Raw genomic sequence first — 25,043 nt, 5'->3', positions numbered from 1 at the left:
GTTTAACTTTACATAAACCTGTTTGTTGAGGTGCTATCCTAGATAGCAGGCCTGCAAAGGTTTTGTCACAATGATGAGAAATTTTTTGCAAATTTTTTCAATTTCTTTTTTGGAAAATGCTGTTTAAAATAGTGCGTGTTGATATATTGTGCCCTGGTGTTTCCATATTGCATTTTTTATTTGTAATGGAAGTGGTCATAAAGTTGGCATAATCTGGAATACAAATGACTAAAATAAATTTGTAAGGGAAAAGTTATTTCAAAACAACAACAAAATAATGCTGGTCTAAAAACATCCACACTTTGTTTGATATAACTCAAATGCTTTTTTGCTTCAGACACAAATTTAAAGTCACTTTGATTTAAAAAAAACATATTACTAAGGACAAACTGAATCTTTTTTTGTTTGTTTGTTGGGGTTTTTCCTACCTCTGAAAATGATTTTATCATGCACTTGTCAGAAGGAAAGTGAGGATGGGCACAGAATTGCTGTGGATGTATTAAAAATTGAAATCCTAAATTTAAAAAATTACTAAGTTTAGCTTTTCTGGCTTCCTCAGGAGGTGGCAATAAGGTTTTAGTAAAGAATGATCTGCCATTAATTATTAACTGTGAGTGACATGTGTTGGTGGCATTTCTGCTCACCCACCCCCATTGACATCGATGCTTTGCTGTTGTCCCAGACACAATGGCTATTTTAATATATTTTATTGTTTTGCTATTTTCTGGAACGACTTTTAGCCAAGAGAAAACGTAAGTAAAAGCAAATACGGAATTCTCTGGAAACGCTGCTTGATTGTTGTCCTCTCTTTTGGATAAATAAATCCAGAATTTAAGTAGAGCCAATACAAAGGGCACTGCCCAAATAGGATTTTAATTAGTGTCTTACATTAACCTGATTATCCTGTTTGCTTTAACGCTGTGCACGTAACTGGATTACAAAGGGAAGGAAGAAATTGGAAAGAAATAAATTTCCATTGTGCTGTTATTTTTTTATATCCCATGTACAGGTATGTCCTTACAGCACCAAAGATCTTCCGAGCTGGGGCCTCTGAGAAAGTTGTAATTCAAGCTTTTGGTTATGAGAAGGAATTTCCAGTCAATATTGCCCTAAAAAGCTTCCCAGATAAGCTCGCTGTGTATTCGTCTGGTCGGATTTCCTTAACTCCTGCCAACAAATTCCAAGATGCTGTAACTTTAACAGTAAGGAATTCAGACTTTTCTTGCAGCCTTTTTATTATCACATTTAGTGATAAGTGTTTAAAAAAGATTATTGTGAGTTTTCAGTTGTTTAAACCCTAGGGAGGGAAGCCTAATGCCACGATTTTTGGTGTGAAATTAAAATGATGCTGAATAAAATCAGTTTGAAGGAACAACACTGAGGTTAAACACAGAATCAAACTGTTTTATAAACATTACCTTACCTGCATAACTTTAAAAATAGAGAGAATCAAATCAAAGTACCAACCACAGCAGCAGCTTTGTTGTGGCCAGGATTTATTATGTGCATAAATGGAAATCTGATAATTTGTGCTGTTCTAACCTCACTACTGGGCTTTGAACTTTGCTGGTTTAGTTTTGGGCATAAATAAAATGCAGAATTTCAGAATATCTATAGCTTAATACTCCAGACCTTCCTCTATCATGTAAGCAAGAATAAATCCTTGTGAGTGTTGATACATTTATTTAATGATACTCAACCACAGGGTGGTAATTCTTTTCAGATACTCTTTGCATCAAGAAATACTGTAGGAAAAACTACACAAAAATATTTTATTAATCTTCAAAAACCTTTATTTCATCTCCCCCAGGTTCAGCCAACAGATTTACCAAGAACAGATAATTCAGACAAGTATTTATATTTGGAAGCTGTTTCTCCACATTTTACAAGATTTAAAAAAATTCCTGTTTCCTATGAGAATGGGTTTCTTTTTATTCAAACAGACAAACCTGTTTATACTCCTGATCAGTCAGGTAAATAATGCTTATTTCTCTTGGCTGCTAATTAATTTTTAAAGTCTGCTGACTGTGCTGAGGAATTAGGATTTAAATGTTCTTTAAGCTCTTGGTTGTGTTGCATTGCCATCAGATCATATTTAATTTTTCTATCTGCAGAGTAATACTTTGAATTATTTGATCATACTGTAAAACTTAATCACTTCTCCCTGCCCTCCTCACCCTAAGTGACAAATTTTATGGCACAAAGAGTGAAAGCTATTCCTGGGAATTTGTTAAAAATATCAGTGAATTTTTTTGTTGTTTAAATTTGGAGATTTCTTGCTGTAATTCTTACAGTGAAAGTCAGAGTTTACTCTCTGAATGAAGAACTGCAGCCAGCTCGGAGAGACACTGTCCTAACCTTTGTGGTGAGTTGGAATTGAATTTAATGTTAATATTTTGTAGCTCTCATAGCAAATAAAGGTAGGTAGGTAGATAGGAAATCAGTATTGCAATCAATGTTTAATAAAACTCGTGGTTTTTGCAGGTAGCCAGACATCTTTTAAAAGATTTAAAATTGACTTTGCAAAGTTGGATAGAGGTTTTCAGATCTGAAGTCGTTCCAGAATCAAAACCAAAATTATCTTCAATATCTGAGAAAAGGATTTTTGAGAGAACTTTAATAATATATGGGTTTTATACTGGGTTTTTTTTTTCATTTAAGATATAAAAATAATCAGTATCTACCATATTTTTTAGCCTTTAACAATAGGCTTGTTATTACAGTAATTTTTTAGCTTTTTTAAGCATAGCTTATACTTGGTGGAACCAGAGTAAAATCTGTTATCAGAATTTCAGTCTGAGTTGTTTTAACAAATGTTTGTGGTTTTATTCTTTGAAACTTTTAAGAAAAATACGTTATGACCAGGCTGCCTCTGAAATCCCAGATGAAAATTCCCCTTTTGATAAGAACAATCTGTAACTGCTCATTTTTTCCTCTTATCATTTCAAGGATCCTGAAGGAGTAGAAGTGGATATTTTGGAAGAAAAAGATTTTACTGGAATAGTTTCTTTTCCCGACTTCAAGATTCCTCCTAATCCTAAGTAGATTTATTTAATGGATTTTTTTGTTGTTGAATTATTAATCATAATGCCTTTTGATAGTGGCTGTCACAGAGTGTTTTTGCATGGTGGGCATGACTTGCAGCTTGGAGATTTCTAATATTTCTCAGACTGTGGGATCATGATATAAACAGAGTATGCTCCTTAAAGAGCAGTGAGTGGTAGGTTTTTCATGCTCAATTAAAGAAGAACATTAATGACAATTAAACCTTTCGACTGTAGAGATATAACCAGTGACAAAGATGTGGGGATTTCATATTTCAGATGTTTCATACAAATAAACAGCATTTTTGCAGGAACAGCAACATAAAAAAATATCTTTTCAATTCTCCTTTTAGTCTTGAGAGGGTGCTGAAGCATTGCTGAGATGGCAGCAGGATGATAACAGGGGCTTGAAAAACTGGATTATAACTTATAACTGATTTTATTTTCTGTTTGATTTCAATGCTTTAAAACAAGTGTCAAATAATTAGTGAGGTATCAAAGAGAATCTGCTCAAAGTAGGCATTGAACACCTGCAAAATTTAGTGCAAGATTTTCCTCTCTAAGAGATTATTACCATGAAATGTTATTAAGCAATAATAATAATTTTTGCCTTGGTCATTAATTTTCATTTTAAAAACTGTTTGTTGATATTTCATAGGTATGGAATTTGGAAGATTAAAGCCAAGTACAAGAAGGATTTTGTGACCTCAGCTGTGGCAAAATTTGAAGTTAAGGAATATGGTAAGATGTGGCCATGCTGTGAACCTGCATTTTTAGTGTTGTAAAGAACCCAAACCCCTTGAAATGGCCATGATTCCTCAGTGGCTGAGCCCCTGGATAAAACACCCCCAAAGTGACATTTCTTTTACTCAATTTACAGCAATGCCAAGCTTCTCCATCGTCATCGAACCAGAGAGTAACTTCATTAGTTCTGACAAATTCGAGAACTTCAGGATTGTCGTGAAAGCTAGGTGAGGAAATGTGGCTTGGGATTCTGAATATTTTGTATTTCTTCTTTTTTTTTACCTGAGGAATGATTCTCCTGAGTCCAGAATTTTCCTTTTTGCTGTCCTCAGAAGCTCTTTCATCAAAATAATTTCTGCTGTGTAAGAGATCTAAGTCACCCTTCTTAAAATTCTCTCAAAGTGGTTATTTTTCAACAGAAGTGTTTAAAATAGACATTTGTTTTCCATCTCTTGCCTAGGCAATTACTCAATTACAATTACAACAAATGCTTTCTTGCAGCCATTGAAGTAATCTTAAAAGCACTTATTTTGTTTTATTCCCAGCTATTTTTCTAACAAAAAGCTTCCCAGTGCGGACGTTTTTCTTCGTTTTGGGATAATTGAAGGAAGTGAGAAAAGAATGATGCCTCAGGCAATGCATGTAACGAGGGTAAGAGGCAGAAAGTCTGTGTAAAATGTGTAAAATGCATTTTTAATCTTCCTCACCGAGGCTGTTGTACAGTGATGTATTTTGGCATGTGGTATAAGTGGGTAACAAATACCTTAATAATAATTTTAAATGCATCGCTTCTTTCTAAAATGATAAGCATTTGACAGTTAGTGGTATTCATGTTGCTGCCCTTAAAAACAACAACTCCTGCCACCACCTCCCTAAAAAAAAAAAAAAAAAAAAAGAAAAAAAAAAGAAAAGAAAAAAAGAAAAAAGAGAAGGAATTTCTTTGTATTCCTGCAAAGAAGACTGTCGAGGCTCCCGTTTTTAGTCACAGGTTACACTGAATATTTAGTATTTAGTACATTGATTTCTATCGGACATTCACTTTCTTTGAAGAGGCTTCTCACTGATGAAGACAAAAACATTTTAGTAGTTTGTGCTCCCTGCTCCTTTGCTACACAGTGGGCATCTGTTTATTGATAAAGTTGTATGGAAAAGACTTTTAAAAGACACTTTATTGCGGGAAAAACCCGAGCATGCGCGTAATGGCGGCACGCGGTTGGAGCGAAAACCCGGACCGGATTTCTCCCGGGACACGGAATGGAGCCACCCGGTTGGGGCGAAAACCCGGACTGGATTTCTCTCGGAGTACGGAATGGAGTCTCCAGGTTGGAGCGAAAACCCGGACTGGATTTCTCCCGGAGTACGGAATGGAGTCGCCCGGTTGGAGTGAAAACCCGGACTTGATTTCTCCCGGGGCACGGAATGGAGTCTCCCGGTTGGAGTGAAAACCCGGACTTGATTTCTCCCGGGGCACGGAATGGAGCTACCCGGTTGGAGTGAAAACCCGGACTGGATTTCTTCCGGAGTACTGAATGGAGTCTCCCGGTTGGAGCCAAAACCCGGACTGGATTTCTCCCGGAGCACGGAATGGAGTCTCCCGGTTTTTAGCCCGGTTGCTCCTGGAGTACAGAGTCCAGCTGGGTGACTCCATTCCGTACTCTGGGCTCAATGCCCTCGGTAAGGAGGGTGAGAAGCAGCAGGTCAGGTCTGTGTAGAATTCAAGTGCACCATTCAGGACTGCTCCAGTCCCAGTGCAGTTTTTCCATTAAACTTGGTGTGAATGGGCCTCAAGTCACAATTTGCATCCACAGCTCCCCAGTGTGGACTTTTCCTGGGTAACGCTGCCATCGGGGGCAGAGAAATGCACTTGGAAATGAAATTCAGAGGCAGCATCTGAGACAATGGCATTTCAATTACTCTCTTGGCCAAGCTGTGTGATTAAAATTTCTATGAAATAGCTTTAATGCTATCTATTACAGAATAACTGAAATCAAATGGAGACAAGCAAATCACCATGATATAGATTTATTCAGGGGAGTCTGTTCTACACTAATTATCCCCTTTACTGAAGATATCTCTGTGCTCTCCCCACCTTTTGCTGAGCCTGCACACAAACTTTGCAATATGTGCCACTGATTGATTAATTTAAAATAATTTAAAGGAAAAAATAATTCTTTTAAAACACATCTCCACCTTCAATTTCCTCTGGAAAATAGACAATGAACAGAAACATACTGAATCTGCATGTGGTCTGTGTATTATTTCTAAATTATTGACTATAAAGTGATGATTTCTGTTTTGTTTCCAGATTGAAAATGGAGTTGCTGAGATCAGCTTTAACAGTAAGAAAGCTGCAAGTTCTGTAGGGTTTGACAGTCTGGAAGCACTGGATGGGTCGTATTTATATATTGTGGCATCAGTGTTGGAGTCTATGGGTAAGTTGCTCTTTAATTGAAATTTTTCTTAACACTTCTGCAAATGTGAACAGAACTAGAACAGAAAATTATATGGCTAACTTTCATAATATCAGATTCTTTTAATATTCAGTTCTTCTTCCAAAAACTTGTGAGGAAGAACAGCCCATTCTCTCTGTAAAAAGTTAGGGGTTAAACTCACTTTTGGCTGTTTGTTCCACGGGTGCTGTGTTTTGTTAGGTGGCCTCAGTGGAGAGGTCGAGTCCACTGGAGTCAGGTTTGCTGTCTCTCCTTACAAGCTGAGTTTGATTGCCACTCCTCTTTTTGTGAAGCCTGGACTCCCCTTCTTCATCAAGGTCAGTTCCTGGCAGCAGGGTGGTTGCACATGGAGCATAAACCCCAAAACGCACAAGATTTGTTATTTTCTCTCTGTATCGCTCTGTGTCTGAACACACTTTAATTCCCATTGATTTGTGCAATTTTTGACTCCCTGTTGTAGAATCTTGGAAGGTTCTTGCTGAGAAATGTCACCATTTCTTTGTCCTGGTGAGCAGGTGCAGGTGAAGGACACCATGGATGACTTTGTTGGAAATGTCCCCGTGACTGTCACTGCAAAATCCTTCAGTGAGCAAATGGACGAGACTCAGCTGATATCAGAGGGTTCCGAATCCGGGAGAAGGGAAACAAGCACCAGTGATGGAACTGCTTTGTTTGTGGTTAATATCCCATCAAACAGCAAAATGTTGGAGTTTCAAGTGAGTTAAATTGCTCCATTAAATCTTCAAGGGTGTAATTATTTCTTTGAGAATAAGGCCTTGAGCTGGCTTCTCTTTTATTCATCCCTCTGAACAACGTATTGCAGAATGATTTTAGTGTTGTCATTGCTTGTTTGCTTAGGTATAATTCTGTACTCAGGCTATTCAGACACTTCATTTTCTTCCCAGGTAAAAACTGCAGATCCTCGCCTTTCAGAGGAAAACCAAGCAAGTAAAACCTACGAAGCAAAAGCTTATTCATCCCTGAGTCAGAGTTATCTCTATATTGACTGGGCTTCAAACCACAAAACCCTGGAAGTGGGGGATGTAATAAATATTAATGTATATCCACAGAGTCACTACATTGATAAAATACATCACTACAGCTATTTGGTGAGTAACAGATGTTTCTGCATAAAATATTGAATTTAATATGGATGGTCATGGATGAAAAACCTCAACAATCAAGAACTGTCCTCAGCACAGGATGTGTGCAGCTGAGACAGCTACTTCATTTCAGATACAATCTGTCAGCTTTATAGGAGAAAAAAATAACAATCTCGTGTTTAAATTTTATATTTATGTAGTCTATTTTTTTAAAATTCCTATCTGACATTGACTGGGATTGAGGACAAGTAGTGTTGGTCTCAAGAGCCACTTCAGGAGGTGAAATGTAGATGAAGGAAAAGAAGTGCAGAGACAGCACTTCTTTTGAGTGGAAGATATCAAATCAAATAATTATTACCTGTGAAAAATGGACTGAATATAAAATTTGACTTTTTTATTCTCCACCATTTTTTTTTAAACTACAGATCACATCCAAAGGGAAGACGGTGAGCTTTGGAACTCAGGAGAGAATGAAGGATTTGGAATATGACCACCTGACTTTTCAGATAACCCAGGAAATGGTTCCCTCAGCACGTCTCATTGTTTACTACACAGTCATGGGAGAAGGAGCTGCAGAGTTGGTGGCTGACTCAGTTTGGCTGAACGTGGAGCAGAAATGTGGGAATAACCTTGATGTGAGTAGCAAAATAAGCACTGAAATTTGTGGGCATGCATTCATTTTATGGCCAGATTTTATCTTGGACAAGTTCTTTATCACTTTAATTATTGTAGTAAGTGTCTGCCATCGGCTGGATTGATTTCAGAACAATGTGCTCTCAAAATTACCAATATTTGTTCTCAATTGATAGGTAAGGCTTCAGTCCAGCAAAGAGACACTGAAACCAGCAGAGGTTGTGTCACTCACCATGAAAACCCAGTCCAATTCCTTTGTGGCTTTGTCTTCTATTGACAAGGCAATTTATGGAGTCACAGGAAGAAGGAAGAGAGCGATGGAAAAGGTGAGGCAGCAGCCATAAAAGAAAATCAAGTTACTCTTTGTTTCATGTTCATGTCATGCACTGAAAATGGGCAGAAGAGCCAAAGTTATTTGTTTAAATCTACACTTCAAAATCATTAAAATAAATAGTTTACAATATTTTGAATTCCCACAGAAGCAGATTGTGGTTTTAAAGGCAGATCTGAGCTCTCTCCTCAGAACTCCACCGACCCGGCCATAAACGGGCTGCGGTGTTGGAGAGCTCCTTGCTGCAGGAGCCATGGACACTGCCATCTCCTGTTCCACCAAGAACCTCTCCAGGCTGTGCTCTGGAGACATTCTGGCAGCACAGCACGGGTGTTTGTCCCCAGGTCCTGCTGCAGCTGGAGAAGAGTGACCTTGGCTGTGGGGCTGGGGGAGGACGGGACAACGTCGCCGTGTTCAGGATGGCCGGGCTCACCTTCCTCACCAACGCCAACGCCGATGACTCGGGGGAAACAGGTACCACAGGACTGTGGATCTTCTGAAATGTTCCATTGTCATTCTCAGTTTTTATCCAGGAGCTCAAGGGGATGCATATACTGGTGATTTTTGACAGGGGGGAGACATCTTGTGGAGCACTTACTGTAATCAAAATTAAAATATTTCTATGTAATTGAAACAGCAAACACAGAAAGTTACACACATTTGGAATGTGATTTTGTGGAGTTATTTTTAAGAGGGCAATGCTATTACAAGAAAAGTTCATGTTGTGTGTACTTCTTTATTTTTTTGGGCAGGTGAACCTTGCAATGAGGTGTTGAGAACCAAACGGTCTGACTTCCAGGAAGCGATACACAAAGAAGGTGTTAAAAACATTTTTATGTATATCATTATGAAAAAAAAAAATAAATCCCACCCATTTGGAAATAAAAACTTCATGTCAAGGAAGTGAATGATTTTATTTTTAATTCAGTGGCCAAGTACCGCGACGCAGCGTTGCGGCAGTGCTGCATGGCTGGAGTGAAGGCTTACCCAGTGTCTCAGAGCTGCAGGGAGAGGGCTCAGAGGATCCGCAGGAGCCAGACGTGCATTTCTGCTTTCACAGACTGCTGTGAATTTGCCAACAAGCTCAGGCTGGAGGAGCCAAACAAGCTGCTGATACTGGCCAGAATGCGTGAGTATGAGAGCTCTGGGTGTGAGAGAGGGGATGGAATCTCCTGACCCCTCCCTGGGGCCTGGCAGGGCTGTTCCAGACAGAATTTTACCAATCTCCCAATTGTATATCCCTGAAGAGGGGTAGGAGAGCAGTTCTTTGTTGTGTTCAGCTCTCCATTCTGTTTAGAACAAGCAGAGCAGCAATCAGAGAGTATTAAGAGAAAACTGGAATGCTGAACTTGAATCCTTTGCCCAGGCCCAAGGCAGCCAGTGGGAAACACCTTGGGAAAGCTCTGTGGGAGTGTCAAAATCCATGTTTTCCATTACCTCCCTACAATTGCTTGTTAACAAGATGTTCTGTCAGGATACTGGACAGGTATTCACATGTGTAAATGGATGGCGTGGGATTAACACAGATTTTTGACTGAGGATATTCAGATACCCTTTTTTCTTGTACCAGGGTGGGTTTTTTTCCTTGTACCAGGGTGGTTTTTTTTCTTGTACCAGGGTGTTTTTTTCTCTTGTACCAGGGTGTTTTTTTCTCTTGTACCAGGGTGTTTTTTTCTCTTGTACCAGGGTGTTTTTTACTTGCTGTATTTGTGTTCCTCAGATTTCGAGGCTCTCTTGGAACTGGATGAGGCACAAGTTCGGAGCTACTTCCCTGAGAGCTGGCTATGGGAAGTTCACCAAGTCTCTTCAAGGTACTGCTTTTCTCAAATCAACTTTATAGAAAGGAAGTGGTAAAACTGAGATAAACTGGGCAACCTCAGTTGTGCTGGAATGCAGCCTTACCCAAACTATTCCTGCCATGCTCCAGATTGTTGAGCCCCTTTTCCTTTCACTTCAGGCCTTACTAAATACCAGCTTCTGTGAAAACAGCTAAAAACCAAGTTTATCCAAATGAAAATCCAGAATTCCTGTTTTCAGGCTCAGAGCTTTCCTGAGTCTCTCTCAGAGTGTTGCTGTGCTGTTAACAGATGGTGATTGGGAATGGGTAAATGTAAAAAACACTTTTATCACAGGTCCAAGACTCTGTCTGTCACCTTGCCTGATTCACTGACCACCTGGGAGGTGCAGGGTGTTGGCATTTCAGATAAAGGTGGGTACTGCAACCCAGCTGGTTTGGAGCTAAAGAATCAGAGAGCTTTGTAGGCCCTCTCGTTGAGTTTGATACTCGTGTTTTAAAATGTTCACCTTCTGGTTGATAGACAGGAAAAGAAAATAAAAATATGTCTTTTAGGGAAAGTAAATCACTTCGTGTCATGTTGTGAGTGTCAGTGGCTGGGAAAACAAAGCCTGTTGTGTGTGACAGTGGCTCATAGAGAGTAAAAAGAAGAAAAAATGTTGAGTAACCCTTCCCTGGACAACTTTACCTTGTCCTGTTCCCTGTAGCTCAGGGATTGAGATTTTCTGAGGGATTTGGTAATCCAAGCAGAGAATTTCTTTGGTTCTACCCAAAGAACCTGGTGTGTCAGAGTGGTGAGAGCAGCTTGGATCAGGAAGCAAAAACCTGGAAACTTTTAAAAAGCTTGGACCTTTCAAAGTCCACACTGAAAAATCCTAAATCATCACTAAAGTACATCAAGACCTTTTCAAACCTTTTTTATCCGAAGCGTGGATAAGCCACTCTGCTTTTGTGTTTTTAATTCTCTCAGGTATTTGTGTGGCTGCACCTTTGGAAATCCAGGTTGTGAAGGATATTTTCCTGAGCATTTATGTTCCTTATTCCGTGGTGCGGGGGGAGCAGATCGAGCTGAAAGGATCTGTTTATAACCACAAAGCCTCTGCAATTAAGGTAATTAGCGTTAATGTGGAAACACTGACATCATAAACCAAAAAAAGCCTTTTCCCTGTGAGTATCCAAACAGATCCTTGGGTGATTTCTTCAGTCCTTAAGCCAGGGTGATGTTCTGCAGACATCAGTGCTTTGATATTCCCCTGGTGTCCTGCCTGCCGCAGAAATTAAACACTAAAATCTCTCCACCTTTCAGTTCTGTGTTAAAATAGCAGCTGGAGATGGGGTCTGCACCTTTGGGGAGTCTGGGAGTGCTGCCTCGAGGACGCAGAGCTGTAAATTCAGGACTCTTGGTGGTGGCTCTTCCTCAGCAGTGACGTTCCGGATACTCCCGCTGGAGCTGGGACTTCACACTGTCAATTTTACCTTGCTCACCCCCAGGAACAGTGAAATTGTGGTTAAAACTTTACGTGTCATGGTAAGGAAAAAAAAAAAAAATCTGGATTTTTAAAGCACGTTTGAATTTCGAATTGGGTTCAATTGAGTCTGTGGAAATTTTGTTTTATTTTAATATTATTGCACGATGTCCTGGTATTCACTGAGGTGTGTGCTGTGGAAAAATGAATGGCTGAGTGTTTGTGCACACTCATTTTTAAACCTTGATTACAAAGATCATATGTATAAAAAAATAAATTAGGGATTTGTAAGCAAAGGAGAGTACTTTATTCTGTTGTTTGGTTTGGATTTTCACTGAAACACATTATTTTCCTATCCCAAGGTTTAATTTAAATCTTTTCTTAAATTTTCTCAAGAGCTGTGTGAGCTAGAACACTAAAATTGATGTGGAACATCTGTGCAACATTAAGTCAAACTCAACTGCAGAAAAAGGAGGCAAAAATACTGTGGGTTTAACCTGTTGTTTTAGCTGATATGTTGATTAAACAAAAATATTTCCATTTTCTATCTCTTTCCTCATAATGATCCCAGCCAGAAGGTGTTAAGAAAGAGCTCCATGCAGGTTTCACTTTGGATCCACAGGGTGTTTATGGTAAGAGAATTGATGATGTGTCTTTGTGTTATTTTTTCCTGATCTTGATAATGAAGCTTTTCATAATGTGAAAAACTTGGAGTTTCTCCTTCCTGAGATATTGTAAATATCTCCTTTCCCAAGGATTTCCTGCCTTGGCTTAAGGAAACTTGGATTAATTTTTTAAAGCAATCTTTAGATGTATCTTTTAGTGTGATATGATTGTAAGATTTCCTCAGCTAATGGGAATAGAATATGTTCTCATTTAACCAAAGAAACCACAAAGTTTAGGTCCAGATCAGATTTTTTTTTTTTTTTTGTAACAAAAGAAAGATGAAGAGTTTGCACCTGCTCCTTTCCAAGGCTTGATGCTGTTTGCCTGTGCATTTGGGAACATTTCTGCTTTTCGAATTTTGCTTGCTGAATTCTCAGTTGTAACCTTCAATCTGCCAATTACGCCTGTTGATTTAGATTGTGCAGTATTTTTTTTAATATATATATATTTATATACATCTTCAATTTCAGGTTCCATCAAGAGACGACAAGAATTTCGATACAAAGTCCCACTAAATCTGGTCCCTAAAACACAAATTGACAGGAGTGTCAGTGTAAAAGGTAAATAGGAGCTTCTACTGCGCTGCATATCCCTTTTCCTTCCTATTTTGTATTAAATTCACCTGATTTATTCCTCTTCTTTTGAGAGAAGCCTTTGCAAGCCCCTTTTAGTGCAGAAATCTAAACATTTTGTGAATAACGGTTGCTCACAGCAGTCAGATCCTGCCTTTGGCTTGGATTTGCCTCCACGCTCTGTTGTTTAAACCCATTTTGGGTTTTTTCCTGGCACAGGACACCTGATGGGCGAGGTGCTGGGCACGGTGCTGAGCCCGCAGGGGCTGCAGGTGCTGGCCAGGCTGCCCAGGGGCAGCGCAGAGGCCGAGCTGGTGAGCGTGGCCCCCGTGTTCTACGTGTTCCGCTACCTGGAGGAGTCGGAGAATTGGCACCTGCTGGGCCCCCAGACCCTGCGGGCCAGGACTCAGATGAGGAGGAGGATGAAGGAAGGTGGGGAAATCTGCTGCTTCTTTTGCTTTGGGGTTGTAGAGCTGCATCAGTGTCAGAGTCCAGGACATCCCTGTGGCCACCCTGGAGGGTTTGGAGAGCGGACAGGGGGTCTGGGGTCTGTCCAAGGGGCTCAGGCAGCCTCACACAGAGCCCAGGAGGACACTCCCTCTGATCCCTGTCATGTGTCAGAGTCCAGGACATCCCTGTGGCCACCCTGGAGGGTTTGGAGAGCGGACAGGGGGTCTGGGGTCTGTACAGGGGGGTCAGAGCCTCACACAGAGCCCAGGAGGACACTGCCTCTGATCCCTGCCATGTGTCAGAGTCCAGGACATCCCTCTGGCCACCCTGGAGGGTTTAGGGACTGGACAGGGGGTCTGGGGTCTGTCCAAGGGGGTCAGAGCCTCACACAGAGCCCAGGAGGGCACTGCCTCTGATCCCTGCCATGTGTCAGAGTCTAGAACATCCCTGTGGCCACCCTGGAGGGTTTGGAGCCCGCACAGGGGGTCTGGGGTCTGTCCAAGGGGCTCAGGCAGCCTCACACAGAGCCCAGGAGGGCACTGCCTCTGATCCCTGGCCATGGCAGTGAATGCCCACAGTGTGTGAAGAATCACAAGCTGAGAGAATTCAAAATAAGCAGTAGTTAGTTTATCCCAGTGTAAATGTAGAATTTAGGATTTTTAGTATATGGGGTTGAAAAGGCAAGATGAAGGAATTGGGGAGTGGTCCTGTCTTCTTGTTCTTATTCTCATCCCCCATTTTCTGCTGAGTTGGATCACAAGGATTGGTTTAGAGTAGAAATGACATGTTAACATGGATAGTAAGTATTGGTAAGATTCTGTAAATAAAAAGTTCATTTTGGATGGTGGTTGGGTCAGGGAATGGTACAAAGGGTCCGGACCCTCTGATCTGGGCAGTCCACAGCGTGTCCTGCTCTGCTGGGGACACCTGGGAGAGCTGAGACAGAACTGAGAGATGATGGAGAATAAACAACCTTGGAAACACGGACTGGGGACTCAGCCTGGCTGCTCTGGCTCTGGTGTGAGACATTTTGGGCAAGAGAAGCTTGAAAACCTGATTACCTCAGGGAACACCAACCCCGAGGAGAATCTCAGGGAGCAGCAACCCTGAGAGAAAAACCCTTTTACCTCAGGGAACAGCAATCCTGAGGAAAGTCTCAGGGAACAGCAACCCTGAGAAGGAGGGAGAGTCCCAAAAACCTTCTTACCTTGGAGAACAGCAACCCCGAGGAGACTCCCAGAGAACAGCAACTCTGAGAGGGAGAGAGAGTCCCAAAAACCTCATTGCCTCAGGGAACAGCAATCCTGAGAGGGAGAGTCCCAAAAACCTCATTGCCTCAGGGAACAGCAACCCCGAGGAGAACCCCAGGGAACAGCAACGCTGAGAGATGAGTTCTGCTGAGAGTGAGAGGGGTGATACACCCGAGGGAGTGAATGTGATCCCCTGACTGTCCTTGTGCTTGATTTATCCCGCAGGAATCGTGAGCATCTCGTCCTTCAGGAATGCTGACTGCTCCTACAGCATGTGGAAGAACGGCCAAGCTAGCACATGGTGAGTTTAAAGGGGTTTGGAAAAAGCCTTATTTCACTCCTTTGCTTTCATATTTTCAGTAAGCTTTCCTATTTTCATCACCAAAGTGTGTGATGGTAGATTGAAGCAGTGCTTACAGCTCTGAATAATATCTTTTACTCCTTGCTCTCACCTGCCAAGCCTTTTCTTTGTGTCCATAATTCACACCTTGACACGAAGATGGGATGTAATGAGTTCCTACCCTGAAACACAGGAATTGATCCTGGTTTAAAATTAATTCGGTAATTACTGCCCATTTGTTGAGTTAAATTCAAAATTAATCTTCATTATCCCTTTGAACCGTGGGAGTGTGAAGGATACAGAATCCCAAACAGGGTAAATTCGTGTGCCCTCTGCAGTGTGGGAGCCCCTGCCAACCCAAACAGGACCTGTTTGCTTCCCTTGGCAGGCTGACAGCGTTTGCTTTAAGGATCCTTGGACAAGTGAGCCAATACATTGATCTTGATCAAATGTCTGTTTGTGATTCCCTTCTGTGGCTGATTGACAACTGCCAGATGCCAGATGGGTCATTCAATGAATTTTCAAACTACCAGCCAGTGAAACTGCAGGTATGAAATCCAAATATTTTCTGTGCCTAGGCAGTAAAACCTGAAGGCACCAGGAGATTTAGCAATACAAGATATTTTAGACTGTATTTTAGCAAAACACCCATTCAAGACAACTTTTCTCTTTATTTTAAATTCATTTAAGGCCCAGCACAATCTTGCAAACCTTTCTGTTTTCCCACAAAAAGTAGCTGCTTGCCACTTCTTAATATTCAGAAATAAAATGCTTAGGTTCATTTCACAATGTAATATTCCTGCCTTGTGAATAACTTCATATATTTTGTTTTCTTTTTTACAAATGAGCCATTACCTTCCAAAGAGTCAATGTATTTTCAGGTTTAACTAAACTGATAGTTTTTACAGGAATTTCTACTTATTTCCACACCTAAACAGTGAGAAGTTCTATTTATTTAAATGAACTTTAATTTCCATTTCATTATTTTTATTATTTGGTTTTTGTAGGGTACATTACCTCGAGAAGCTAAAGAAAAATCTTTGTATCTCACAGCATTTTCTATTATTGGAATTCACAAGTCAATGAAAATATGTCCCACTCAGGTAAAGATTATTTTTATTTCTGCCAGCAGGCACGTTCTGGGCTTCTAATTTCTCCCCTTTTCTTTAACATTTGTGTAAAAAAATCAAGATTTTTTTTCAGTTTCACAGATTTATTTGCTTTGTTAGTCTTTGTCTTTCAAAGTCAGCAAAAGAACAACTCAGAATTTCTGGATTTATTAGAAGATGTAGAAGACATTCTATATCTGTATATCTTGACAGAAAAGGTGTTTTTCTTTAGGCTCTGGGTGTAAAGAGACATCTAAAGGAATCTTTGGATGTATCTTTTACTGTGATATGGTTGTAAGCTTAATTAGTGGGAATAGAATATGTTCTCATTTAACCAAAGAAAACACAAAGTTTAGGTAAAGATCAGATTAATTTTGGTACCAAAAGAGGAGTTTGCACCTGCTCCTTTCCAAAGCTTGACGCTGTTTGCCCGCGCGTTCGGGAACATTTCTGCTTTTTGAGTTTTGATTGCTGAATCCTGCTGAATTTCTGAATTTCTCAGAAAATCCACGACGCCAGGAGCAGGGCTGGGGATTATTTGGGCCAGAACGTGGAGCGGGCCCAGAGCCCCTTCACCGTGGCCATCACCGCCTACGCCCTGGCCCTGCTGGACCCCGACCAGCGCGCGGCGCGGGCGGCGTTCGCTGCGCTCCAGAGAGAGGCCTTTGTCACAGGTACTGTCCCTTTGTCACAGGTACTGCCACATTCCCCTTTGTCACAGGTACTGTCCCTTTGTCACAGGCACAGCTCCTCTCCCTTTGTCACAGGTACTGTGCCTTTGTCACAGGCACTGTCCCTTTGTCACAGGTACTGCTCCTTTCCCCCTTTGTCACAGGTACTGTCCCTTTGTCACAGGTACTGCCACATTCCCCTTTGTCACAGGCACTGTCCCTTTGTCACAGGCACTGTCCCTTTGTCACAGGTACTGTCCCTTTGTCACAGGCACTGTCCCTTTGTCACAGGCACTGCTCCTCTCCCCCTTTGTCACAGGTACTGTCCCTTTGTCACAGGCACTGTCCCTTTGTCACAGGCACTGTCCCTTTGTCACAGGTACTGCCACATTCCCCTTTATCACAGGCACTGTCCCTTTGTCACAGGTACTGTCCCTTTGTCACAGGCACTGTCCCTTTGTCACAGGTACTGCCACATTCCCCTTTGTCACAGGTACTGTCCCTTTGTCACAGGCACTGTCCCTTTGTCACAGGCACTGCTCCTCTCCCCCTTTGTCACAGGTACTGTCCCTTTCTCACAGGTACTGTCCCTTTGTCACAGGTACTGCCACATCCCCCTTTGTCACAGGTACGGTCCCTTTGTCACAGGCACTGCTCCTTTCCCCCTTTGTCACAGGCACTGTCCCTTTGTCACAGGCACTGTCCCTTTGTCACAGGTGCTGCTCCTCTCCCACTGCTCCTCTCCAGCTCTCCTGGCTCGGGGCAGATTTAGGAGGAAACCCCCAAATGGGACCCTCTGGGAAGCAAACCCAAACCGCCCCAGTTGGTCCAGGACAAAAATCTCCTTAGAGAAAAGTGCAAAAACTATTTATTTAACAAAGTGTCCACAGACATAAAGAATGAGTAATATGAAACAATAAAACCCTGCTCTCAAAATCTCTGCTCTGAAGAGAGATGGCAAAATTGAGAGGGTCCTTGCTGTGGGTGTGTCTCAGCTCGCTCAGTCTCTTATCAGCTCCTCTGGTGCTGAAAAATCCCCCCAGTGGGCCACAGGTGTGAGCTCACCGTGCCCCTCTGGATTTTTCAGTCCAGAATAGGTTAAAAAAAAAAGGTTTAAAAAGGAAAACTGTCCAGGGAACTTCTCTGCCTCAGCTAGCTGAGCTGACTAAAAGCACAGGAGATCTCTGTCCCGCTGTCTGTCTGTGCAGTTCCTCAAAACAAACCCCACTCTGCTTCCTTCTCCCCCTTTGCTCTCAGAACCAGTCTGAAAGGTGCAGACAAACACAAACAGAGCAGACAACTGGGGATACAAACATCATAAAGTCACCCCAGGACACCGGCCCTGTCCCCAGTGCCTGCTCTGTGTCCCACCTGTGCTCACCACCTTACAAACAGCAGATTTCCAGCCTGGAGAAATGGATTTCCCTCCCTGCTGGGGGCAGAGTGGGTTCCTGCCCATGTCCTGGCCCTGAGTGTGCAGAGCTGCTGCTGAAGCCTCCTCTCCTCCTGCAGGTGACCCTCCCATCTACAGGTTTTGGAAAGATTCCTTCAAAACACAGGAGCAGCCAAGCCCCAGCCCTGTCACTGCACAGATGGTGGAAACCACAGCCTATGCCTTGCTCACTGCTCTGCTGAGAGGGGATCAGAACTATGCCAAGCCCATCATCAAATGGCTCTCTGAGGAACAGAGACACGGGGGAGGATTTTATTCAACTCAGGTGTGCTTTTATGTATTTTGTCTTCATTCTTCAAGTACCCAAATCTGAAATGTTTTTCCCCATCCCTGGGAAATTCAAGGCCAGGGAGGATGGAGCTGAGCAGCCTGGGGCAGTGGAAGGTGTCCCTGGGATGAGAGGGGCTTCAAGGACCCTTCCAGCCCAAAGCATTCCATGAATTCTGTATATCAACATTTTAATAATACAATTAAATGACCACACTGCCAGCATCAGAGTCCTGTGTATGGGATTAGTATCAAATGACTCCATTGCCATGATATTTTTGGGAAAGCTGGCTTCTCTTCATTAATATAAACTGAAATTTTACAAGTAGGATCTCTGGAGTTAATTCTGTGGTATTGATTTCTGACAGGACACTATCAATGCCCTCGAGGCCTTGACTGAATATTCCCTTCTTGTCAAACGGCTGAATTTGGACATGGATGTTAAAGTAGTCTACAAAAACGGTGGCCCCCTAAACCTGTTTAAGCTGACAGAAGACAATTTTGTGGGAGGAACTGTGACAGTGAGTGAATAATGTTGCTTTAAAAAAGGAAACCAGAATTCTCAGCTTCTTTGTAAATGATTATTTGGGCTTTGAAATAGCAACTAAAATAGCTGTTTTTTCATATAACAAGCTAGTAATAACTTGGTATGGAAAATGTTTAATGACTTTGTTTGTCTGTTGTATTTAATATATTTCAATATTCATTTAAATTCAATATTTCTGCAGAATCTGTTATGTATTTGAAATGTGAGCAAGGCAGGCAGATCAGCTGACCTGAATTGTTGCAAATCTTTGTTATTAATGTGTAACTTCTCATTTCTCACCATTTCTTTAGGCACCTTTGCAAGATGATCTGTATGTAAGCACTGGCAGCAGCACTGGCATAGCTACAGTGAATGTAAGTAAGTTCTAGAAAACCAGGTTTTCTAAATAGAATTTTTCTTAATATAATGTGGTTTTGCTCAAGAACTCCCCATTTCTTTCCGTGCTGATAATTTATTGGCTCTGCTTTGCTGGTATTTTTATATTACCAATAAACCAGGCTTGTTTCTGTTCTTCCCAGTGTGAGTTTTTACAGTTTTATGCCAGTTTTGAGGGTTGTTTAATGCTGTTTCTGTTTTGTTTGATTTATCTGTGTGTGTGCAGGTGAGGACAGTGTATAACACCATTGGTACTTCTGAAGACTCCTGTAACTTTGAACTGAAGATTGTTCCAAAGAGAGATGATGGTAAAGGGTTAATAGAATTTTAAATGTTGCTACTCGGGTCAGTGCAAGGGAGGGAGGAGAAAAAATCCTGGGTTTTTAATCAGTGTTTTTTATGAAGAAAGAAAGAAATTCTGCCACTTTCTAAATGTAAAACTGGAAGACAAATTGCTAAAAGCTTTTTTAGCCCTGTTTGAAATGGCTGCCTTTCTGTGATTAGAATTAATATTTAATATATTTATTTTAGGTTGATTTTTAGTCATTTATGGAAGAGTTTTTACAGGTGGGGGACTGAGAAGAAAGGATGGGGAGTGGGAGGGGTTACAGTGAGTTCTACAAAGTCCTGAGAGTTCTAGTCCAGTTACAACAGGGGGCAGAACCAAATTCTGAGTTCAAATAATACAAACACACAATAAATTACATCCAACCTTAACGCTGTCATTTCACCTGAATTACCCAAGAGGTAAATGCTACTTCCTTGTGAATTCCCATCAAAATAACCACCAGAACAATGCAAAGAATTACCTTCCAAGTGTGCAGATGTGAGAGTTTTGGGCTGCAAACTGCAATTTTGGAGGGTTCTGAAGTTCTTTGGCTCTGCTTGGTACGAACAGGTCGCATAAAAGGAGATGGGGAACCCCTGGGGCGCCTCGAGGCTTGTGCAAAGTAAGTGCAGCTGAGGGGTTGCTTTTCATAATTCCTCAGCTCTCCTGATCTTTTCTTTCTGTTTCTTCACTGTTCTGTACATGTGTAAACAGAATCAGAGCCAGTGATCTCTGTGGGAAGGAGTCTTCAAGTCATATTTGGGTTCTCCTGGAACGTCAGAATTAAAAAATTCTTCGTGTTGGCATAAATCTGAATTGATTCATCTGGAATATTTTGCTTCATTCCGAGTTTAACTGTGGCCTAAATGCTGACAGAATTTTCCTCAGGTTTTTCTGGGATCACATTCAAGTAGATCTCTTTGATTTCAGTTATAATTAACTAATATTTGGTTTAATCTCATTCAGGTACAGGCCCAGTGCGAGGGAGCCGCGGTCGGGGTCTGCTCATGCTGTGATGGACATAGGGCTGGTCAGTGGAGTGGAAGCCAACCCAGAGGATTTATCCACTGCAAGTATTCCAGAATGGGTTTTTTCTCACTGATTTTGTGTGACAGAGCTGTGGTTTTTACAGTTCTCCCTCTTTTCCTGTGCCCTGCAGCTTGCCAGTGGAGTTGACCAGCTGATAGCAGATTATGAGATAAAAGATGGGCACGTGCTCCTGCAGATAGACTCTGTATGTTACCCCTTCCCTGGCTGTCAGCACTGCTTTTGCTCTTTGGAATCATTTTGCCCCCTTTAGAGCTCTTTAATTCGTGTGTTTCTCCCACAGGTGCCAGCTCACAAGTTCCTGTGTGTTGGCTTCAGGATCAGTGAGCTATTCCGGGTTGGAATGCTGAACCCTGCCACCTTCACTGTGTATGAATATCACGCTCCAGGTGTGTGTTCCAGCTCTCCACATCCTCATTTGCCTTTTAGCTCTGTGCTCCTCCCAAAAAATTACATTTTTCCATCTTGAACAGATTTTTTTACTCCGTTTTATTTGAAGCTCAGGTGAATTTTGACCAACAAGTTTCAATGTTGACATCTCGGAGTTTGATTTTCTACATGTATTTGTTATTCCTTTCTAGATAAAAGATGCACCATACTTTATAACCCCTATGGAAATGAAAAACTCGTGAGGTTGTGTGAAGGAGATGAATGCAAATGCATGGAAGGTAAGCTTTATTTGAAGATGTTTTTTCCATTTTACCTGGTGGGAAAATGCAGTGTAGTGCTTTGAACAAAACCACACTGAGCATAAGGAAAAAGTCCTCATAAGAGCTGCTTCCCTTCCAAATTTTGTATTAAAAAAGAAATTTTGTATTAAAAAAGAAATTTAAAGACATCTGCATTGTGATCATGGAGGTCTGACTGGATTAAGCCTGGAGTTTGAGGGCGTTGTTTTGTATTTTAAATTTTCACTGTTCCAGCATGTTCTCCCATACTTCCTGGTGTTGCTCAGTTTATTATCCCAGTCAGGATGATGGAAATCCCTGTTTTCCCTGGGGCCATGTGCTGACATTCTCTCCCCTCTTTTCCTTTTCCTTTCCCTTTGGAGCTGAGTGTGGGCAGGTCCAGGAGAGGCTCGGCCGTTCTGTCAGCGCTGAGAGCAGGAGAGAGGCTGCCTGCCACAGGGACACTGCCTATGGTAATGGGGCCTGCCTGCCCCTTTCCCTTTCCCTTTCCCTTTCCCTTTCCCTTTCCCTTTCCCTTTCCCTTTCCCTTTCCCTTTCCCTTTCCCTTTCCCTTTCCCTTTCCCTTTCCCTTTCCCTTTCCCTTTCCCTTTCCCTTTCCCTTTCCCTTTCCCTTTCCCTTTCCCTTTCCCTTTCCCTTTCCCTTTCCCTTTCCCTTTCCCTTTTCCCTTTTCCCTTTCCCTTTCCCTTTCCCTTTCCCTTTCCCTTTCCCTTTTCCCTTCCCCTTCCCCTTCCCCTTCCCCTTCCCCTTCCCCTTCCCCTTCCCCTTCCCCTTCCCCTTCCCCTTTCCCTTTCCCTTTCCCTTTCCCTTTCCCTTTCCCTTTCCCTTTCCCTTTCCCTTTCCCTTTCCCTTTCCCTTTCCCTTTCCCTTTCCCTTTCCCTTTTCCCTTTCCCTTTTCCCTTTCCCTTTCCCTTTCCCTTTCCCTTTCCCTTTCCCTTTTCCTTTTCCCTTTCCCTTTCCCTTTCCCTTTCCCTTTCCCTTTCCCTTTCCCTTTCCCTTTCCCTTTCCCTTTCCCTTTCCCTTTCCCTTTCCCTTTCCCTTTCCCTTTCCCTTTCCCTTTCCCTTTCCCTTTCCCTTTCCCTTTCCCTTCCCCTGCTCTGAAATGTTGTTTTTCTCTGCCTGTCCTGTTCAAATGGGTTAGAATTTCACTGTGGCTGCCACTGGCAGAGAGTAATGTGGAGAAATTGAGTTTTACCCACAGCTTCCCTCACATCAGGTGTGGGTCAGACTTCCCAATCCCTTCTGCCCCTGTAACCATTGCATTCCCAGAAATCACTGTTGGAAAAGGACACAAAATTCTCCTTCTGAGCACCCCTGAGAGTTCAGGGTGTGTGTCAGCAGCAAGGAGTGACCAGGTTTTGCTTTGTGTCATTTTGCAGTTTACAAAGTGAGCATCCTGTCCCGCAGTGAGGAGGGGTTTTTTGTGAAGTACTCTGCAAATCTTCTGGACCTCTATAAAAGGGGTGAGTTTTATAGACTGCTCCACGCTTCTGCTCCTGGGAAAAAGGAGCTGCAATGTTCTTTCTTGGGCACTCACCTGTTGCTCAAAGGGCCTGTGGAACTGAAGCTGATCACTCCTTTTTCCTCTTGAGTTTAGGCATCCCATATTCCCTTAAAATTACTATAATATCAAATTATTTAAAGTGCACAAGGCTTCTTTGGCATTCAGATTTAACTGAAAAATCTTTTACAAGAGATGTGTTTTGTGTCATCAAATTTTCCAGTTCTAGAAAAGTGGCAAAGAGATCCCCTGGCTGTGCAGTACTGTAGAACATCTTAGTGTTTTCAGCTAATATATGAATTAGGAAATATATTATGAATATATGGAATATATTATGAATATATGAAAATTTTTGTGTGTAATTGTCCAATTCTTGAGTTTTCTTTATTTTCTTTTTTTTTTTTTAACTTCAGGGCAAGCTTTTGCTCAAAAAAACAACGAAATAACCTTTGTTAAAAAGAAGACCTGCACAGATGTTGAACTGAGCCCAGGAGAGCAGTACTTGATCATGGGAAAAGAAGCCCTAAAGATAAGCATTGGTTACAGTTTCAAGTAAGTCATTCACCACCAGGACATGCTGAGATTTAATCTTAAAGTGTTTAAAATAATTCCTGTGAGGTACAGAATTGATTTAATTTTGGAAGTCCTCAACCAACAGTCACACTGTGTTATCACGTAAAGCGGGATTGTGAACACAGAGCAAGCACTTAATTTAATTTAATACTGTAATTTTTTATTGTTTGACATTTTCCTTCCCAAATCTTAGCAGCAAATGATGATTTTCTGTTGTTTTCTTAGATTCCAGTACCCTTTGGACTCCAGCACTTGGATTGAGTGGTGGCCTTCAAATGCAGCCTGTGCATCCTGCCAGGAGTTTCTGAACACCATGGATGACTTTGCTGAGGATCTCCTCATCAGTGGCTGCTAATTCACTTGGACGGTTTTTAAATTAAAGATCCAGATCAAATCTCATTGAAAAGAAGAAAAATCCTATTTATTAATTCCTTTTGAGCTGGACACTCGTTAATAGTTATGGTGAAAAGTTGTCTTGGCATGTGTTTTATAGCAATGTAATTGCAGCAGAGTCGTGTTCAAATCTGATTTTAAGCTTGGATGAGAGAATAACACAGAATGGTGCAAAGGTATTTGAAGCCAAAGAAGTGGATTGGCTGTAAAAACAAACATGAAAAGCACTGTATTTTCATTAAACTCTTACCAGAACACAAATACATGCAGCCACTTTGTAAGCTTGCTGTGAAAGAAACTTTATTCCTTAGCTTTTCTTTTTGTACTCTTTTTTTTTTTGAATTCCTGCATTTCCATTCCTGACAGTAACTGATGCTGGTTTTATGCTCTGCTTTCTTGTTAAAAAAAAAAAAAAGAAAAAAAAGAAAAAAAGAAAATTCTTCAATCATATGTGTGCCTTCCATTATTTGTGTTTTAAGACACAGTCAACTGAATCAACATCTCCTGTAACTTAGGATTTGGATTAAAACAAATGTTTCTTTGCATTTGATGCCTGATTCTGACAGTTAAAAGTCTTGCCTTGCCTCCAGGAAAGTGGCAGATGAAAGGCCAATTTTCCTGCTCACAGCTCCTGGCACAGATCACCTTGGTTCCCAGTAAAACTCAGAGTTTGATACAAAGTACAGTTGCACACATTTTTATTTATATTGAAAAATTGCCCGAAAGCAGCACATCCAAGAACTTTAAAATTACTGTTTTCCCTCTCTCTTAGGAATATCTCGATCCAGAACATTTGAGATGTGGAAAGAAGATAGTCAGAGATGATGCAACTTTTAATTTTGGCTCTGTGAGTACTTGACCTCTTTTTTTATCCTCCAAACTTTCTAAGAAGCACAAGAAGCTCACGCTGTGTCCAGTAATAACTGGATATCAATTCAAACTGCAGGGAGAAGTACATGCAAATGCCCTGTGGGGCTGTCTAGACAGGCCACCTCTAAATATTTCTGCTTCTGAACTGGTGGCTGTGTGTTGTGAGACCTAATTAGCTCTTTAAATGACAAGGAACACGTCTTGTTTTAACAGGTGACTTGTGACATTTGAGTTCCATTGATTTTTGGTGAGCCAGACTGCAAAAAAGGCTCCTGCAGACCAGATATTTAAAAATAACACATAAAAATGCTGCTCTTAAATATCAAATTGTAGTCGCTAGTTTGAAAAAAAAATCTTCAATCTTTTTGTCTCTGTTTC

At 41.5% G+C, this 25,043-nt stretch overlaps 1 protein-coding gene across 1 annotated transcript; it reads left to right on the top strand.

Annotated features, from left to right (window-relative positions):
* Positions 1 to 687: 687 nt before the first annotated feature.
* On the top strand, positions 688 to 24,633 carry C5 (complement C5). The gene is made up of 41 exons (XM_063409159.1): positions 688 to 752; positions 1,010 to 1,202; positions 1,811 to 1,973; positions 2,295 to 2,365; positions 2,950 to 3,041; positions 3,703 to 3,785; positions 3,925 to 4,015; positions 4,334 to 4,439; positions 6,094 to 6,220; positions 6,440 to 6,555; positions 6,754 to 6,954; positions 7,144 to 7,347; positions 7,767 to 7,976; positions 8,151 to 8,300; positions 8,650 to 8,779; positions 9,058 to 9,123; positions 9,234 to 9,434; positions 10,026 to 10,116; positions 10,438 to 10,514; positions 11,071 to 11,210; positions 11,407 to 11,628; positions 12,138 to 12,198; positions 12,703 to 12,792; positions 13,024 to 13,236; positions 14,730 to 14,805; positions 15,233 to 15,392; positions 15,852 to 15,947; positions 16,456 to 16,627; positions 18,137 to 18,342; positions 18,713 to 18,865; positions 19,182 to 19,244; positions 19,493 to 19,574; positions 20,165 to 20,216; positions 20,561 to 20,663; positions 20,754 to 20,828; positions 20,925 to 21,030; positions 21,223 to 21,309; positions 21,693 to 21,782; positions 22,708 to 22,791; positions 23,243 to 23,381; positions 23,628 to 24,633. Exons 1-41 carry the CDS (start codon positions 688 to 690, stop codon positions 23,755 to 23,757), a joined length of 5,037 nt encoding a protein of 1,678 aa, XP_063265229.1. The 3' UTR covers positions 23,758 to 24,633.
* The last annotated feature ends 410 nt before the right edge of the window (positions 24,634 to 25,043 follow it).

This window comes from Prinia subflava, chromosome 12 (assembly GCF_021018805.1).
Source record: "Prinia subflava isolate CZ2003 ecotype Zambia chromosome 12, Cam_Psub_1.2, whole genome shotgun sequence".
Lineage (NCBI taxonomy): Eukaryota > Metazoa > Chordata > Aves > Passeriformes > Cisticolidae > Prinia > Prinia subflava.
Note: the sequence above shows the minus strand (reverse complement) of the source record. Positions and strands in the feature narration are given on the sequence as shown.